Raw genomic sequence first — 19918 nt, forward strand, 5'->3', positions numbered from 1 at the left:
GATAGGCACCCTGGTCAAAAAGTGGCAAGCGATGGTTCTAGAACTGTAAGGCAAAATATTTTGTAACCTGAAATACAAAACAACCTAACACAAGGATGGAATCTTACCTTATACAAGGTGGCCCTAACTCTGATGTGGAACATCATCCCATTCTATACTCTTGTCAGTGGGAAATACACACCACAGGGCAGCAAATTTTACTCCTCTGGAGATATTTGTTATACATGAGTTATCTGCCAAAAGGTTGTCTGAAAGCTTTCTCAATTCACTGACCATGTGGCTAATGGATTGAAGTGGTAGGCACGGTCAGGAGTCTATGACGTTAGGTGCTGCGTAGGGAGAACCTTAACTGCCACATTTCTGGGCCAGCTTATTAAAAAGAATTTTCATCTTGCTGGGAGGTCATCTATTAAAAGCAGCATCACACTTTTTTGACATCATGCTAAGAATACAGAATTGAAAAAAATAAATTAAGTGAAAGTACAGGTTCAAATCACAGCTTAAAAAAGCTGTAGTCTCCATATCACAACTGATTTGTTACAAACCCATTAAAAGACGCCAGCACTGAAGTTAATTTATCAAGCATGCCTTGACAAGTGAAAGTGTGTGAAATACAAGTCATTTGGCTCAACTGAAGTTTGCAACGATACATTTGTACCATTATTTGCTGATGTGCAATCTAATTATAACAAACAATATTTAAGTTTTCCTTGAATTTAACGTTGTATCCCAACACACTCAGTCCAGGTCACCAGCACATTATAAAAATAGATGTGCATCAGAAGGCAGCTGGACATATTACTTTAAAGCAATGCAACTAGTTTTGAAGGGCATAGTACTAGTTAAATATTGGTCATATTTAAATGACTCACCCTTGCATGTTCTACTCCACTGAAATACATTTAACAGCACATACTTTCAGACAATGGTTCATTTCTTAAAACACTGGTTCTCTGATATTTTTGATGGGAAAAGAAGGAAAAAGGCATTATCACAATTCTAGATATTATTGGATTTCAAGTTGCTCTAAATTTCACTGTATGCTCCAAGCACTGTGGTTACCTCAATGTCATAAAGGCTAACATTCAATTGCAAGACAGTTTTAAGACTGTCAACGAGAGGTGTTAATGTCAAGGCTGGGGAAAATGTCACAGATTAGCAAAGTAACACGTAGGAAGTAAATATCTGCACGTGTTTAACCTATCTTGCCCCTGCCAAAAAGGACTGCAGCAACACATACACAGCACTGATTCTTCAGTCTGTTATGCCTTGTCCTCATAGATAACATCCGACACAGCACAAAGCAAAACCTGCCAAACTCAGCAACAGCTTTTTTTTTGGTACTGCTTTTGGGGTTGGTTATAGTTTTGCACCACATATTTGAGCAGCCTAGGTGACTTACTAAATTCACCTCATTTGAAACCCTTCCATTGCATTTGGTGACAGTTAATCTTCACCAGCTGTTCCCAAGCTGGATGCCAGATTTTGGTCTCCAGATTTGATAACTAGTGAACAAGACAAGTGTGTCATTATAACCCCCATAGAATTTGTTTTGCACAAATAGTGACATTTTCTCAAAAACCATTCAACTAAAATGTGGAAGAAAGCAAAAGTCCTTGAAAGTAAAAGTTGTATTTAGTAATTGTTTCATTTTAATCTCAATTAAAGTCCAGGCAGATCTCAAGAGTACAAGTTCACTTGTAGAATTTTCTTGCTGGATCCAGAGCGCCCTGGCAGCCACCTTGTCTTCCCAAATGGACAAAGGGTCAAATGGTATGGCCAAATCCGGCTTTCATTTGCTGCTGGCTAGGTTCTAGGAAGATTGCACATCTCACATTGGTCAGTGCCTGGGTGGTTCATAAAGGTGCAGTGTCTACAGGACCACATAGCAGTGGGAGCAGACTGCTGAGATCCTCCCAATGCACCGTATTCTGAAGCACTGTGTGGCTGAACACCCACTGTACCTGTAAGCAGAGAGCAACTGATTAGTATCTAGGCCTCAAAGAATAAAAACCAACTGTGCATACAAATTCACTTAGGTGAAGTTAAGCATGATTATGATCATGATGAGAAAGTGAGAGAGACACAAACACACCAAATTTCAGAGTTGGTCACCATCAGGACAGGAGAAAAAGACCCAGCCATCCCACATTAACATCATGGAAGCAATTCAGATTCTGATCTCCTGTTTCGTTTTCGGTTGCCAAGCAGTAGCACAGAATCTACCAGGAGATTTATTGTTCCATATTCAGTAAAAGGGACATGAGTGGACATCTGTATTGTTCAAATCAAATGGCACCCTTTTTAAACTGAATGTAGTACAAATCTTACATTAAGAGAAACGGTGTGTTTAAAGTTTGGTTAGGTAAACCAATTTTTAGACTGAGTATATTCATCATGTTCTAACATATCTACTACCTATTTTTATGAGATGTAGAATACATCAGCACCCAGAAAAAGTAGGGTAAAGTTTATACAGAAAACTCCTACATGATCAGATTTGTAAGACTTCCATCAATATTAGAATTACAAACAGATATGTGCTTCACAAGGTGCACTCTTGTGCATCCAAATGGGGATGGAGTAATTCTGCATTGGAAGAACATATTCTTCTCACATAACACCTACAAACTAGTTTACAGATATATTAAGTTGCTAATATTCCATCTCAGTTACAGAAAATATTTGAGGCCTGCAAGGAGAGATAATTTTGGAAAATAAAAGTTAATTACAAATGTTACTGACCTCAGGTCATTCTCTCTAATCAGCAAATTTCCCCAGTTATCAAAACCCTGCCATATCTATGTTACGTAACAATGAGACAGGGAAGTTTATTTTTTGAATGCGTGTGACAATGGCAAGGTTCCAATGTTACAACAGTGTTCCTAGGATATGAGCACCGCTGGCAAGGCCAACATTTGTGGCCCATCCCCAACTGCCTTCTTGAGCCACTGCAGTCCACGTAGTGTAGGGACATCCACAGTGCTGTTGAGAAAGGGAGTTCCAGGGTTTTGACCGGACGACAGCGAAGAGGAGGCAATATAGTTCCAAGACAGGATGGCATGTGGCTTTGAAAAATACTTCACTGTTTGTATATCGGCTTTGGGGGATGCTGATGTTGTGAAAGGCGCTACATCAATGTAAATTCTCTCCCTTTTTCCACTTATTGCCCATCCCTAGTGGCCCTGATAATTAGTAGCAATTATTTTTAAACTGAGTGGGCATTCAGCATCAACCACGTAATGTGGGCCACGAGTCAGGTGTATGACAGGTTGGGTAGCAGCAGCAGGTTCATTTTCCCAGCCAACATTAGTGAGCCAGCTTTTCCAGTAATTCTTTACTGGCAGGCCACAAATTAAACAGAAATGGTGAACTCAATTTCACAAGTTGCGATTGTGGGATTTGAACATCTAAATTTTGGACTGCTAGTTGGGTACCATAGTCACCATACTATCGCACCCTCCTTTTTCACACCTTCCCTTGTCCTGAAGGCATTCATTCTTTTGTAGGGCACAGAAACCCTCTGACATCCTTGCCCCAGCAGCCATTATTTAAGTTTGAGTCTCATCACTGTAGCTCAATTGGATGGGTCAGAAGAAAACAGAGAAGTTCTAATTAAGTTAGGTCTGGTTTTCAACAGATCTTCACACATATACCTTAAGCAGTGGTGACTGAAATGATTTTCCCTTCCTAACTCAAATGTGTCAACTGGGATCAGGCTATTAAGCGGATACCAAGGATAAAGCCTGTAAATGCTTGCTGCTGACTACTCAATGCTGAACTCACTAGCGACATGTCTTTTTAAAAAAAATAGCACTTCTTAAAATGAGGATTCAGTTGCTAAGTCATCTAGCTGTTGCAACATAAATTATATTCAGAAACCACTTGTTGATAGCCCCTTTTTTAAAATGCATTGTGAAGATTGGACAACAATACCAGTAGAGGCTACTGTGTAACCGAGAAAGTATTCAAGAAATTGGTATTCTAGGCAGCTGCAGCTATGGCAGTAGACATCTAGCTTCAATCTGAGTGTTAGCTTCAGGTATACCAGTGATTAGCATGTGAAACCAATATGCAATAGGCAGGCAATTCATACATTTTACAATTATTGTTTAGACTAGCTGCCACTGCCCATCCCCCCTTTTCTCCTTACTGCAAAGCTGTTCAATGGTAGCCCACTGCTCTGATCTCTTCCAGGTCTGGGCGAGTTCCTCATTCCGTGTTTTCACTGCTTCCAACAACAAGTTGATACTATCCTGTTAAAGATATGAAACAGTGAAGGTTACATGTAAAAATATGTAAAATGGCCATTTTGCAGGCCTGATGCTACCTGATGCATAAGAACGAATGCCTTTGGATGAGAGATGAATGAGGACTTTAATTAGCCTGTTCGTAACAGCTTCAACTGAATCCAACTTTAAATAACCAGTGGAAGCTAGCTTTCCGTTCCAAAATAAGAGTCATTTGGGTTTGCTATCTTTGAACGGAAATCTTGAGAATTAGGATAAATTCAAATTACAGCTGCTATGTTAGTGAGGTAATAGATAAAAATTATCACCCTTACAGATGCAAGATTACGATAAAGCACATTAATAACAGCACTGAGCCACCGCTTTGTCACCTGCACGCCAAAAACTCTATTTTACACAAGTACTCATCAATTTTCAAGTACGACCTCTGCTCAGACTCTTACATAACCATACCTCAGATCTCTAGCAATGGAACCAATTCATGTCCATCAAGAATATATTCTTTTTTTGAAAAAAAATACAAAGGGATATTCGTGATTTAAAGCAATTTTGAATATATAAATAAGAACTGTACAGAACTGAAATGTCCCAGTCACAATGATCAATATTTTGGAAAAGATCTGTGTAAAGTGTAGACTTTGAAGAAAATACTATAACCTGACACATTGACATAATGGCTGAAATTTCTGTAAAGTTAGTTACATATGTAGCTTGCATTAAATAAAGAGCATAAATATTTCATTTGAACATTGAGGTTTTTCCAATACAATAGTATATTTTGCAATGCCTTTCGGTACCTCGATCTCCAGGTAGATTTAGATGGGCCAAAGTATCAAAATTAGGATATTCTATCAAATAGACAATAGAGTGCAGGATTATGGAAAACAGATGGCAATAACTGGAAATTCGTCAAGACCACCAAAATAAAGTATTAATCCAAATGTAAGAAAAAAGTCATATGATTAGTCCTTTTATTCTTAGGAATGAACAGTTAGGTGAAAAGGCATAATGGTTTTTCAAAATGATGACAAATTTGCAGAAACAAATATCCACACTCAGAAAATACTATACCATGATATGGTACTTGTGAATATCTATTCATCACACCCAAGTTTTCTCAGTAAATTTGGTCGCTGCAAATTCATGGCTCTGCTAGTCTTTTAATAGGTAAAATTTGCATCTCCTAGCATCTGACTTTCTGTGGGGTTTTTTTTTGCCTAGAGTACCTAGCCGTATAAGGCTTGCTATGAGGATTTCATAGAGATAAAAACAAAAAACTACTGCGGATGCTGGAAATCCAAAACAAAAACAGAATTACCTGGAAAAACTCAGGTCTGGCAGCATAATCTTCGTCTCATCCGACGCCTCAACAAGAAACTTTTTCTCTTTCTCTCAAGTGCTATGCTGCCAGACCTGCTGAGTTTTTCCAGGTAATTCTGTTTTTGTGTTGATGAGGATTTCATAATGTGTAACTAAACCCAAAAGGCCACTTTGACTCGAGGCTTTGCCAAAACCAGTGTGCTGTGAAATGAGGTATCAGTGGTTAAAAAAGGTATGTCACCCCTACTCCCAAAATTAGGGAATGTCCCATTGGTCCTAAAACAGCGATATCTAGCACTGCACCAGGTGCCAGTTAAGGGAAATCCTTGCCTTAAGCATGATTTATTGTGTCTGATGATATGCATCTTCACAGTATCCTACTTCCTTAGGGAAACTCACTTGTGGCTGGCAGATGTGAGTATCAGGTCATAGTACATTTTGACTGAAACCCTTGATTATATCAGTATACAACTGAAGTCTTTCCGCAATGAGAAAGTTTTCTTTTTTGCTTTAAAAACACATCTTCAGTTATAAAGTATCTGGAAGTAATACATTTTGAGTGTTTAACACAAATACAAAATGAACTTAACCATACTGTATTCCCTTATTCATTGTAGTCCCTCAATAAATGAAAATAATTTTTATCTTCAACAATGCAATAACTAAATCTGTGTGCAAACCCAGACTTTGAGTTCATCTTAAGGTCTTTTTAAAGGGGGATATTCTACAGTTGAACAATTTGGATGCCAGGTAAAAGTAGGAAAGCTGATTATATTGCTGTACAAGATATATGCTCAATCTTAAAATAATTATTCAATATGGCTTTTCCTTATCTTGGCAATTCAGAATATTACTTGCATCATTTTACAAGATTTCAAAAATGCTCTGTATGACAAAATAAATCTGTAAGCAATATTCCAAACTATTGGTATCTTTCCAAAAACAATGCTAATTTAAGTCCGATAGAATCCTGATAAGGCAAAATTTACAATCTATATTGAAAAGGTTAAATTCAATTCCAAATACTTTCAAATGGGATATAACACAACTTAAAATATCTTGTGTTGTGGCATTTATTGAAATACAACTGCACCCCTCTGTGCCCAACAAAATTTTGATTGTAAAATGTGATTTATACTTTTATTGCTAAAGGTGAAAATTAACATTAATTGTAATATTCATCATTAAATAGAACACAAAGATGACTAATTATTTGAAATGAAGACTTTCATCAAGCCCTAATCAAATGCATGACAGGCAATGCTCAAAGTTCCAAGCAGGTCAATATTTTGATTGATCCTGATCTCCAGTTGATCACTGTCAACCAAACTGCTCTACACACATGCACACATTGTGCTTGCTGCTGACCTAAAAGGTAAAGTCTGGAAATGATCTGAGCAGACATTCATTGGTAATATGCCAAGATAGCAAGCTGCTTCTGACTCAGAATCAAATCTGGGTCTGGTGTCCTGCCAAAAATATGCACGCAAACAATATTGTATGAGTGTTGTGTCATATCTGGGTTTAAAAGCAATTCATTACAGTAAATATTTTAAGTGTCCAAAGAACATTAAGCTCCCCAAAACAGACTGTCAGTAAATGCAAATACAAATTATTATTGGTGGTCAAGTAATCCAAAAACTACAATAAGATTTCTGGAATAAAACATTAACATTAACAGTGTAGATCTTTCTAAAGGAAGATGAATGCAACAGTGGACAGCAAGATCAGAGAACAGGATAGCTTTCTACATATTGCTAATAATATTAGTGTGCATTTAATTTATTCCCTTTTACTCTTCATTTGTATAAAATACTTTAAATATAATAAATCTGTTTCCATGGGTGTTGCAAAACAAATTATGCAGGTGTTTTTTTCTATCATAGTGAAATTGTCAGAACAGCCACTCAGAAATTTGCTCCGTCCATTTCCAATGCCAGACATTACTACATTCTGGCTTTCATTTGTTTTCACTTATTTCCTCATTACAGCCCTATATCTCAGTAAAGGAATTAATAAAACTCCTTTCAGGTGTGGTCACAATGTCACACAACAAAGAGACTTTAAACAGAGGAGTGAAGTGGAGCTTCTAAACTATTACAATACATTCAGGGGCTGTTAAATGATACTCACCCTGAGTGGCATAACATCATTGGTTACCAGGAACAGAAGGAGGTGGAAATCTGAGATGACATCAAGAAAAACAGAAGATTGATTCTGTGATAAGTAGGAGGCCAGGGTATGAAAATCCTATAGGAAACAAAATAAGTTACTGTACAACAGTACAAAAGGATCACAAGAATAAAACTTGTATTGAACTTCATTTATTTTTTAAAATAAAAAAAAAAATCAGAGGTTGCAGTGGGTAACTGTTATACAGACCAGTGAGGTTGAAGGTTCAGACTCTTGTCTGAATGAGTTAGCTGTTCTGAGCCAGAGAACAATAAGAATGCTATAATAAGAATCACTGCCATGGTCAGGTAAGCAGAGGAGAAAAGAAACAACCAGCAAGAATTTCTATTCCCTATCATTTTTGAATGGCCTGTCCTGGAAAGTGTATGTACTTAGACAGCAGGTGAGGGCAGAAAAGGCTCTGCTGTGATGCACTTCATGGAAAAATAACAAAGGGTGAGGCACCCAAAATGCCTGAAAACATTCCTCACTAAGAGTCAACATCTTCAGGAAGGGGACAAAAGATTGAAGGTTCCACTTTTCAGTCAAGAAAATTATATTGACAGAAATTCAAATTTTCATGATTGAATTAGAAGGTTCTACTGGGGTAATCCAACTTCCCTCAAAAGCCCAGTTAAATATCATAAATGCCAATGCAGATTGTGCAAGATGCTGACATAGCTCACCCTGAAGAATCAATATATAAAACTGACATTTTCTGCTAGAAATCTATGCAATATGTCATTTCAATATAAATTCAGATCAAGTTTTTACAAATTGCTTATCCAAAGTCAATTTAAACTGGCAGCACAAATGATTGCTTTAATATCTCATTTAAAAATTAAAAGAAATTCCAAACATTTAAATTTGATCCCAATTAGCAGCCTTAAGGAGAATTCATTCCCATGCAGGATGCCACATAGCTTAAAGAAACAGAGTATTTTCTCGTAAGATTTATTCGGATGAACCATATCATCAAATACCATAGGTCTATTTTAGGAAAATAAGCACTGTATAAATTCCTGGTACGGGGGTTAAGTCCCACTGAGCCAAGCTGAAGTAGCTGGAGGGAGTTTAAAAGATCACAAAGCAGAAGCTAAAAATCCTATAAATCATTTAGTTGAAAGGATGGGTGTTTTGTTGGGGGGTGGGGGGGGAGAAGGAATGAATATAATGAGAAGACAAGATGCTCACATTGTAATGAAGCTGGAAAAGGCAGAGCTTTACACACTAAAACTCATGCACAGCAGTGCTCGATGATAGAACTAAAATATTATTGGTAGCCAGAATTTGAATCATCAATAGCGCTATTTTTTTGCTGGGGCTTTGTATTAGCTTTTGTTATACTGCAATTATTCCGTTACTTATAGGAGACCACTTATTAGAGCACAAACTCCTCTGCTAAAAAGTCACATCAACATCAAAAGCAAATGAATTGTTGAAATGCAAGAATCAAATCATTTAGAGTGACTATGAGGTAGGATATTGTGTTACATAGATATTTGTTTTACAAGTGCTACTAATTGTTCTTGGAAGTACCTCAGCCAGTTTCTCTCCAGCAGTACAACAATCCTGTAATAAAAGGTCAACTGCACAGCAAATAGAAATTAAAAGAATTTACTCATCAGTAAAACTTCAACCCCTGTGTTGGCATTGTACTTCGTGCTTCATTCCTCTCAATCTCACGCAATTCAAATTTTAATACAATAGTAAATTGTTCATTACAGCAGTGAGACATTTACCTGTGTTTCTCCAACGACATCCCTGTTCACAACAGAAAAAGGGTGTGGAGGTGAAGCAAAAGTGTAAACAGGATCCTTTGGAAAAGTCGTGGGAATCTATATTTGAAAGAAAAGAATGGCTGTACAGTCAGAGTTAAAAATCAGGTTTATGCATACAAAAACAGAAAATTGCAGAAACAGGCAGCATATCTAATAGCATCTAGAGAGAGAAAAGGCAGGCTAGTATTTCAGATGTAGACCATTTGTCAGAACACTTCTGACTAGACACAAAACATCACACCGTCTTGTGCAGTCATTACGGCACAGAAGGAAACCATTTGGCCCATCAAGTCCTTGCCAGCTCTCTGTAGAACAATCCAGTCAGTCCCATTGCCTTGCTCTAACACCATAGCCCTGCAAGTTTATTTCCCTCAAGTGCCCATTGAATTTCCTTTAGAAATCATGCATTGTCTCCACTTCCACCGTCTTTTTACAGCAGCTGTAGGTTTGCTATGGATTCTCCTTATTGTCTATTTTTGTTTCAAAATCCAATATTGGCACTTATTTTTCTACAGATAATTTGCTTCCATATTTCAAACAATCTTGTGAAAAATGACCTTTAGGAATGAGATAAACCATATTTTCTATAAGGCTGTAACAACTTGCACATATGTAGCATCTTCAACACAATAAAAGGTGCTTCACATGAGCCTCAGCTTTTCATTGTACTTAATCACTCGATTTTAATTGCGCCACCATTTGCTGCTGTGCCTTCAGCTGCCTAGACCCCAAGCCCTGGAATTCTCTCCTTAAACCTCGCTGCCTCTCGCTCCTTTAAGATGCTCCTGAAACCTACCTGTCTAAGTTTTTGATCACCTCTCCTAATGTAACTCAATGACAAACATTTGTTTGATAATGCTTGTATGAAATGCGCTATATCAATACAAGTACTATATTTATCAATGACGTGGATGGAGAAGAGAGAACTATACTGTATATCCAAGTTTGCAGTGTGGGGGGCACAGTAGATTGTGAAAGTGGTAGTAGGAAGTTACAAAAGGGCTTAGACTGATTATGAGTGGACAAAATGTAGCAAATGGAGTTCAATATGGAAAAGTGTCAGGTCATCCATTTTGGGTTGAAGAAATATAATGGTGGTGGACAATTAAAGGAGGAGGCGGCTCCACAAATATCCCCATCCTCAATGATGGGGGAGCCCAGCACATTAGTGCAAAATATAAGGCTGAACCATTTGCAACAATCTTCAGCCAGTAATGCCAAGTCAATGATCCATCCTGACCTCCTCCAGAGGTCCCCAGCATCACAGATGTTAGTCTTCAGCCAACTTGATTCATTCCACGTGACATCAAGAAATGGCTGAAGGCACTGGATACTACAAAAGCTATGGGCCCTGACAATATTCCAGCAATAGTACTTAAGATTTGTGTTCCAGAACTTGCCAGGCCCCTAGCCAAGCTGTTCCAGTACAGCTACAAAACTGAAATCTACCTGACATTACGGATAATTGCCCAGGTATGTCCTGTACACAAAAAGCAGGACAAGTCCAACCCGGCCAATTACCACCCCGTCAGTCTACTTTCAATCATCAGTAAAGTGATGGAAGGGGTCATCGACAGAGTTATCAAGCGGCACTGCTGAGCAATAACCTGCTCACTGATGCTCAGTTTGGGTTCTGCCAGGGCCACTCAGCTCCTGACCTTATTACAGCCTTGGTTCAAACATAGGCAAAAGAGCTGAACTCCAGTAGCGAGGTGAGAGTGACTGCCCTTGACATCAAGGAAGCATTTGATTAAGTGTAGCATAAAGGAGCCCTAGCAAAACTGGAGTCATTGGGAATCACAGGGAAAACTCTCTGCTGGTTGGAGTCATATCTAGCACAAAGGAAGGCGGTTGTGGTTGTTGGAGGTCAATCATCTCAGTACTAGGACATCACTGCAGGAGTTCCTCATGGTAGTGTCCTTGGCCCAAACATCTTCAGCTGCTTCATCAATGACCTTCCTTCCATCATAAGGTCAGAAGTGGGGATGTTCGCTGATGATTGCACAATGTTCAGCACCATTCGTGACTCCTCAGATACTGAAGCAGTCCATGTCCAAATGCAGCAAGACTTGGACAATATCCTGGCTTGGGCTGACAAGTGGCAAGTAGCATTCGCATCAACACAAGTGCCAGGCAAAGACCATCTCCTACAACAGAGAATCTAACCATCGCCCCATGACATTCAATGGCATTACCATTGCTGAATGCCCCACTATCAACATCCTGGGGGTTACCATTGACCAGAAAGAGAACTGGACTAGACATATAAATACTGTGGCTACAAGAGCAGGTCAGAGACTAGGAATCCTGCAGCGAGTAACTCACCTCCTGACTCCCCAAAGCCTGTCAACCATCTACAAGGTACAAGTCAGGAGTGTGATGGAATACTCTCCACTTGCCTGGATGCGTGCAGCTTCAACAACGCTCAAGAAGCTTGACACCATCCAGGACAAAGCAGCCAGCTAGATTGGCAGCCCATCCACAAACATTCACTCCCTCCACCACCAATGCACAGTGGCAGCATTGTGTACCATCTACAAGATGCACTGCAGAAACTCATCAAGGATCCTTAAACAGCACCTTCCAAACCCACAACTGCTACCATCCAGAAGGTCAAGAGCAGCGGACACATGGGAACAGCACCACTTGGAAGTTGTTCCTGAAGCCACTCACCATTCTGACTTGGAAATATATCGCTGTTCCTTCACTGTTGCCGGGTCAATATCACAGAATCACAGTGCAGAAGAGGCCCTTCGGTCCATCAAGTCTGCACCGACATGTGAGAAACACCTGACCTACCTACCTAATCCCATTTACCAGCACTTCGCCCATAGCCTTGAATGTTATGGCGTGCCAATTGCTCATCCAGGTACTTTTTAAAGGATGTGAGTCAACCCGCCTCCACCACCCTCCCAAGCAGTGCATTCCAGACCACCACCACCCTCTGGGTAAAAAGGTTTTTCCTCACATCCCCCCTAAACCTCCTGCCCCTCACCTTGAACTTATGCCCCCTTGTGACTGACCCTTCAACTAAGGGGAACAGCTGCTCCCTAACCACCCTGTTCACACCCCTCATAACATCCTGGAACACCCTCCCTAACAGCACTGTGGGTGTACCTATACTACATGGATTGCAGCGGTTCAAGGCAGCAGCTCACCACCACCTTCTCAAGGGCAACTAGGATTGGCAACAAATGCTGGCCTAGCCAGCGACGCCCACATCCCATGAATGATTGAAAAAAATAAATCTGAATATTTTCTCAATGGTGAAAAACTAAGCACTGTGGAGGAGCAAAGAAATTTAGGTGTCCCACATACACAAATCACTGAAAGTTCATAAGCAATTGCATAATTTATACCAAATGTTGCAAATGCCAATAAGTGCAATGTTACTCCCTCAAGGCCAAGGTAACAGGAATAGCGCAGGCATTATTAAGCAGTAAGTACAAATTGAGAGGTTTAGCTTGTAAAATACAATACAGCTAATGGAATCATAAACTCTCTCATTAATTGATTATGCTGCACAAACTCTGAACTACTCCCAGTCATAAAACTCTGCAATCTGGAGTTTATACTAACAGCTGGATTTTGCGTGTGATCAGATCTAAAAATGACAAAATCTTAAATTGAAAAAATGCTTAATGGTTGACTGAATACAGTTTAAAGCTGAAAAAAACTGTGACTTTGTAAACTGCCATGCCTTTCATTCCACAAAGTGAAGCTCCACGAGACACAGACAGTACTGAGCGGGTGAAAAAGGTCGTTCGTGACTTCTCCATAAGGAATGTTTTTCTTTATTTAGGCAGTTTGAAGAAAATTTGCATGTTCCAAATAAAACATTCAACTGGAAGTTTTGACTTGCCGTGAATTATTACATCAAATAGGCCTGCTGCAAATCCATGCCAGGGTCATTCCTTGCCTTTACTGCACTGTCGCTGGGTCAAAATCCTGGAACTCCCTTTCTAACAGCACTGTGGGTGGACCTACACTACATGGACTGCAGTGGTTCAAGAAGGAAGGAACCACCAATTTCTCAAGGGCAATTAAGGATGGGCAATAAATGCTGGCCCAGCCAGCAAAGCCCAGGTGTAGTAAATGATTTTTAAAAAGTTGTCTGCCTAGTTATATACAGAACACTAATATAGAAGAAAAATAAAACTAATCATCCATGGATAACACTATTAAGGACCATTTTTGTAGCTGAATAAACATAAAGGGTGCAATGGCTGTCAACTTTTCCCTCTAATCTGCATGTGTGCAGCCATGCGGGAACCTCTAAGGTACTGCATAAGACACTCAAGTTGTACCCTTTAAGGTACTGTTTCTACGCAGCCAGACAAAAAACATTTAAGGTACCGTGCATTGAAAATAACAGGGCATGCGACACGACAAAAAAAATTAGAAGGGACAGGGACCGTAATCATTTTAAACCATTATTTGTGTAGATAAAAGGTTTTCGGAACACTGAGAGGCATCTATTGGGGCACACTAATGCTAATACAATCCAGCACTTTCAACACCTGCAGAGGACGTAGCTTCAGATTCTAAACATTTCCATGAATTGGCAGATGCTGGGCTGTCTGTCCATCCTGTTTCATTTAGGTTTCTCTGCAGTGCCTTGCTTTGGCTACTGAATTAAGAACAGTGCTGACACACATGTAATCCTTTACATCTGTCATATCTCAAGAGAATAATTATCTACTGAAAAGAATTAGCACTACATGACAAATAGATCTCTGTTTTAATAATGAGCTAACCAGGGAGGATAAAAATTGTACTGCTTTGTAACTCAGTAACAAATTCAGCAAGTTAAAATAATTAATTCAGTACATCGAATTAGAAACTAATAGCTCTTAACAGATGGTACAGCAATTACCCAACCAATGGCAAACTGTTATGGGTTTGTCCGCTTTGGTATCAACTCTGCTTGTCAGCCATTTTGATTTGTTGGATTGGTTACCAAGAACATAACCTTTATGAATAGTGGAATATAATTTTAGGCTTAAAAATAGACAAACTTGATAATTTAACAGCTGTATATTCTTTATAATTGATACTCAGGCAGTAGAATAGAACAGTGCTACAAACAACCATTTCCAACAAGAGACCACCTAATCACCTCTCCATGACGTACAATGGCATTTGCACTACTCAAGCCCCCCCACCCCTGCTATCAACATCCAGCGGAGCTTCATCGTTGCCTAGAAACTCAACTGGGCCAGCTAATTTTCTCCCTTTTGTTCTCTCCCAAGAACAGTGGCTCATTGTCTGGGCAAGAATGCAAAACTGCCAGGTTCCCCAACAGCTATTTTTCACCTGTGATCCCCAACAGTGAGTATAGTCAGGATGTTCAAGCACAGGGTGCATCATTACCAAGCCTAATCATGTCCTAGGAGTAGGTAATCCGGTCAAATTTCTCCTCCTCTAACCCTGGAATGCTGAAACTCTGGAACACCGAAACTAAGGGAAGAATTTTCCCCCTTCTGGGGGGTGGTTGTGCAGGAGTGGGCAGGAGCAAGTGCGTATCCGATCGGCGCCCCCAGTGGGGTGCGCGCCGCCATTTTACGTGGGTGGGCCAATTTTACGTGGGCTATGTGCTCTCTGTGCAGGTGGGGGGTTCCCTGAGTCGGGGCCTGCGCTCTTTCGTATATGCACGCGTAAGAGCGCAGAAATCTCCCTGAGGCACGGAGGTGCCTTAGGGAGATTAGTTTAAGTTGTGGAAAGGTTAATAAATGTGGGAAAAATTTTTAAGGACATGTCCCCTCATGTGAAACCGTCACATGAGCTGGGACATGTCCATTAATTTTTTCAAAATTTTTTATTAAATTAACAAGCCCTTCATGAAACCTCATCCCGCCCATGGATGAGGTTTCATGAAAAATGCGACGGCCGCCTGGGCTCTTTGCCTGCCCCCCGCCAACCTTAAGGTTGGACGAGCAGCATTCTTAACTATAATTAGTTTAATAATGGCCTTAATAGGTCTTGGACAATTCAGTGGGCGCGCAGCCAATGCGGCTGTGCGCTCGCCGAACTGACAATCTAAATGACGCACGGTGATGTCGGGACGCACACCCGACGTCACCACGCGTCATTTTACGTGTCAGTGAGCGGACCCCCACTCCTGCTCGCCGACAGAAAAATTCAGCCCTAAGTGTAGTACTCCAACTGCCACTTGGCTGGCATCAATTCGTTCAGCACAGTTTGCAACTGAGAGGGGTACTTTCCAAGTCTGTGTGGCTCAGCTATTCACTATCTTAACTAGTCTTGCCATTGGGATAGCCAGAATTCATGTTCAGCCAGAAACTAGCCTGATTTTTTTCCCCCTTTTAAAACCATACACACAAAAGTTTGGTAAAAGTGCTCTATTAAAAAAAGTAATACTGGTTTAGAGTAAAATAAATTTACTTTACGTTTGGAATGTACTACATATTAAGGAAACTGATTTTCTCAAGAGACAAGCAATTTAAGTACTTCTATATATGCTGCCTGCATCTAATTTGTGCTTTAGCAATTGAAATAACTTAGCATAGTAGGGGGAGTGGAGTGATACCCAACACCTACATATCTCTGGCCTCAAATTTAAACATAAATGCCATTAATAGAATTAAATCCATTTCAGAACACAATACATGCGTTTAGGCAAACTAGTTTTTAACCACTTTATGTAACTTAATTATTTTAATATTGCAGTATTAGCAGAGGCAAAACAAGCATTAATAGACTTATGTCATCATGTGCCATGCCTCAATGTTCCCTTGTTGTATCTCAGGAAAAATGAAATGCAGTGCTGATTAAATTCAGGATTAGAAATGTACCTTAGCTTGTACTTACATCTATGATCAGGTACTCAACTGGCAATGGCCTTGCTAACTGTGTGATTTCGTTACCAAACTTGTCTATGTCCTATGAGGGAAACCACAAGAACAATTTACATGCACATATTCACTTCACCATATGGACATAATTAACTAGAATGTGATAACAACTATTATTTTTAGGAATGCATTCATATAAGGTTTTGCAAACATTTCTAGTCAAAATAAAGCTGCTGCCAGCAATGGTAATCAACTATTCAAATAAGATGAATAGTAGTAGACTTCAGGACGACTTTGATAGACTGGTAAAATGGGCAGACAGACGGCAGATGAAACTTAATGCAGAGAACTATAGAGTGCTGTATTTTGGATGGAAGGCTGGGGAAAGGTAATAATTTTAAAGGGTGTGCAAGAACAGAAAGAAGTGGGGATTCACTTACACAAATCTTTGAAAATGGTAGGACAAGTTGGTAAAAGCTGTTAACACTAACTTTTTAAAAATTCTTTCTTGGGGTGTGCATGTCGCCAGTTAGGCCAACATTTATTGCCCATCCCTAATCCTTGCTATCAATAGATATGTGGAGTACAAAGCAAGGAGGTTATGCTAAACATTGGTAAGTCACTGATTAGGCCTCAGCTGAAGCACTGTATCCAATTCTGGGTACAACAACTACTTGCATTTATACGGCATTTTTAACACAGTAACACAACACTAGGTGCTTCACAGGAGTATTATCAAACAAAATTTGACACCCAGGCACAAAAGGAGATATAGAGCAGGTCAAAGAGGTACATTTTAAAAAACATATTAAAGGATGAAAGAGTGGAGGAGAGGTTTAGGGAGGAAATTTCAGAACATATGGTCTTGGCAGTTAAAGGCACCCTCACCAATGGTGGAGTGATTAAAATCAGTGATACGCAAGAGGCCAGAATTGGAGCAGTGTTAAGATCTGAGGGCTGGAAGAAATTACAGAGAAAGGGAGAATCAAGGCTAAGGAGGGATTTGAAAACAATGATAAGAAACTTAAAATCCAGGCGTTGCTTAACTGGGAGACAATGTAGGTCAGTGAATAGAGGCGATATGTGAACAGGACTTCATTTAAGTTAGGACATAGTAAGCAGACCTTTGGATGATCAGAAGTGTATGAAGTGTAGAAATTGAGGGGCTAGACAGAGTGTGTTGGAATAGTCAGGTTGAGAGGCAACCAAGGCACGGATGAGGATTTCAGCAGCAGATGAGCAGAGGAAAGGGTGGGGTCAGGCAATGGTACAGAGATGGAAGTAGCCAGTCTTAGTGATGGTGTGGATATGTGCACAGAAGTTCAGCTCAAAGTCAAATATGACACCAATATTGCAAATTGTCTATTTCAGCCTCAGGCATTTGCCAGGGAGAGCGATGGAGTCTGTGACTAGGAAACTGAGTTTGTGGTGGGGACTGAAGACAATGGCTTCGGTCTTCGGGATATTTAGTTGAAAGGAATTGCTGCTCTGGATGTCTGATAAGCAGACTGACAAATTGGAGGCAGTGGAGGGGTCAAGAGAGATGGTGGTGGTGAAGTAGAACTGCATGGTTTCAGCTTACACATGGAAACTGACATGGTGTTTTTGGATGATGTTGCTGAGGGGCAGAATGCAATGAGAAATAGGAGGGGGCCAATGACAGCCTCGAAAACAACGTTCCCTCAATTATTAATTTATTTATTTTTTGAGTGCATGGGCACTGTTTTCAAACAAGATTTCTTTAAATTGCCCTCAGGAGGAGATTTACCAGAATTACACCAGGGATGAGGAACTTAAGTCATGTGGGCAGACTAGAAAATATGGGATTGTTCTCCTGAGAGTAGAGAATGTTCAGGGAAATTTGACTGAGGTGTTCAAAGGTGTGGTGGATTTTGAAACAATAAATAAGGAAAAACAGTTTCCACTGACTGGAGGATTAGTAACTAGAGGACACAGATTTAAGATGATTGTAAAAAAGATGAGATGAGATCTTAAAAAAAAACACCGCAAGTTATGATCTGGATTGCTATGTTTGAAGGAGAGGTGGAAGCAGATTCAATAGTAATTTTCAAAAGGGAATTGGGTATGCATTTAGACATAATGCCATGATAGAGAATTACTCTATTCTGTGCTATAAGATTCCATAGAACAATTTATACAGTGCTGTTAAGATAGAAAAGTGCTGCAAGGCACTTCACAGAAGTGATCAACCACCAAATTGACACCGAGCCACAGAAGGAGATATTAGGGACAGGTAACTAAATATTGATCAAATGGGTAGGTGTTTTAGGAATGTCTTAAAGGAGGGGTAAAAATGTGGAGAGGTTTAAGGAGAAAATTCCAGAGCTTAAGGCATAGGTAGCTGAAAGCATGGCCACTAATGGTGGCATGAAGAAAATCAGGGCTGTGCAAGAAGCCAGAGTTAGAAGAGTGGAGAAATCTCAGAGAGCTGGAGGAGGTTACAGAGAGAGGGAGGAGCAAGGCCATTGAGAGATTTGGAAACAAGAACAAGCATTTTAAAAATAAAAGGTGTTGTCTAAGTAGAAACCAATCAAAGTGAACAAGAACAGAGGAGATGGGTGAACAGAGCTTGGTGCAAGTTGGGGTACAGCCAGCAGAGTTTTAGATAATATTATTTTGATGGACGGTGCAAGGTGAGGCACCAGCCAGGAAAGCATAGAAATTGTTGTATCTAGAGGTAACAAAAGCATGGTTGAGGGGTCCCGCAGCAGATGAAAAGTCAGGGGTGGAGATGCGTAATGTTATGGTGATAGAAGTAAGTGATCTTGGTGATAGACAGGATATGGGGTTGGTAGTTCGGTTCAGGGTCGAATGGGACTTCAAGGTTGCAAACAGTCTGGTTCAGCCTCAAACTGGAATGATTATCTAGGATATTTTGAGTGGAAAAGTCCCTCTACTTGGCTGAGCAACAATTTTCCTCAAACATGAACACAAAGATCAAACATTATTTCAGACAGTCATTGAGTTTATCTTTTTTGGAGATTTATTTCCTTTGCTTCCAGCCTAAAACATCCCACTGTCTTTTCTCCCTTCTTTCCATGATTTATAAGGCTGACTATGATAGCAAACAAAAAGAAATAATGAGTGGGCGAAATTGATTTAAACTATTTGCTTGGGCGTATGTTGCCTGTAGTATGTAATACGCCACAGCACAGTCAGTTATGTAGTTACCTTATAGAAAACATCAGGAACATATTGTTCACTAGAAGACTCCTTCACATATCCGAGCTCTGGTGCATCTCTGCATGGCAGAAAACAGTCATCGCCTACAAGGGCCATACATTGATTGGAAACCTGGTAACCTTCAAAATGAACCTGATTATCTGGGCCACCTGCGGAAAGGGAAAAAAAAACAGATTTCCATAAGAAAATTGCATGATGCTCAGGTGAGATGGAAGACAATATTGTTTCAAGATTTTCAATCCTACTCACTTCCTTAAACCAATGCACTTGCTTGCTCTGTGTCACGTAAAAAATGTGAAACTATTAACTTTGCAAAAACACACCTCTGTTCTTCATGCAAAGTTGACATTTTCACTTTTTTCAAATCTGGACATAT

General features: G+C 39.8%; 1 protein-coding gene across 1 annotated transcript in view; it reads right to left on the reverse strand.

Moving 5' to 3' along the window:
• Nucleotides 1–1629: 1629 nt before the first annotated feature.
• Nucleotides 1630–19918, reverse strand: part of nploc4 (NPL4 homolog, ubiquitin recognition factor) — a 60271-nt gene continuing 41982 nt past the window's right edge. The window contains exons 12-17 of the mRNA XM_078571025.1: nucleotides 19531–19691; nucleotides 16355–16426; nucleotides 9485–9580; nucleotides 7704–7820; nucleotides 4154–4256; nucleotides 1630–1964 (exon numbers count right to left, since the gene is read on the reverse strand). Coding sequence (XP_078427151.1) covers nucleotides 1807–1964; nucleotides 4154–4256; nucleotides 7704–7820; nucleotides 9485–9580; nucleotides 16355–16426; nucleotides 19531–19691 — 707 coding nt within the window. The 3' untranslated portion in view covers nucleotides 1630–1806. The remainder of the gene's footprint in view (nucleotides 1965–4153; nucleotides 4257–7703; nucleotides 7821–9484; nucleotides 9581–16354; nucleotides 16427–19530; nucleotides 19692–19918) is intronic.

This window comes from Cetorhinus maximus, chromosome 24 (assembly GCF_964194155.1).
Source record: "Cetorhinus maximus chromosome 24, sCetMax3.hap1.1, whole genome shotgun sequence".
NCBI classification, from domain to species: Eukaryota; Metazoa; Chordata; class Chondrichthyes; order Lamniformes; family Cetorhinidae; genus Cetorhinus; species Cetorhinus maximus.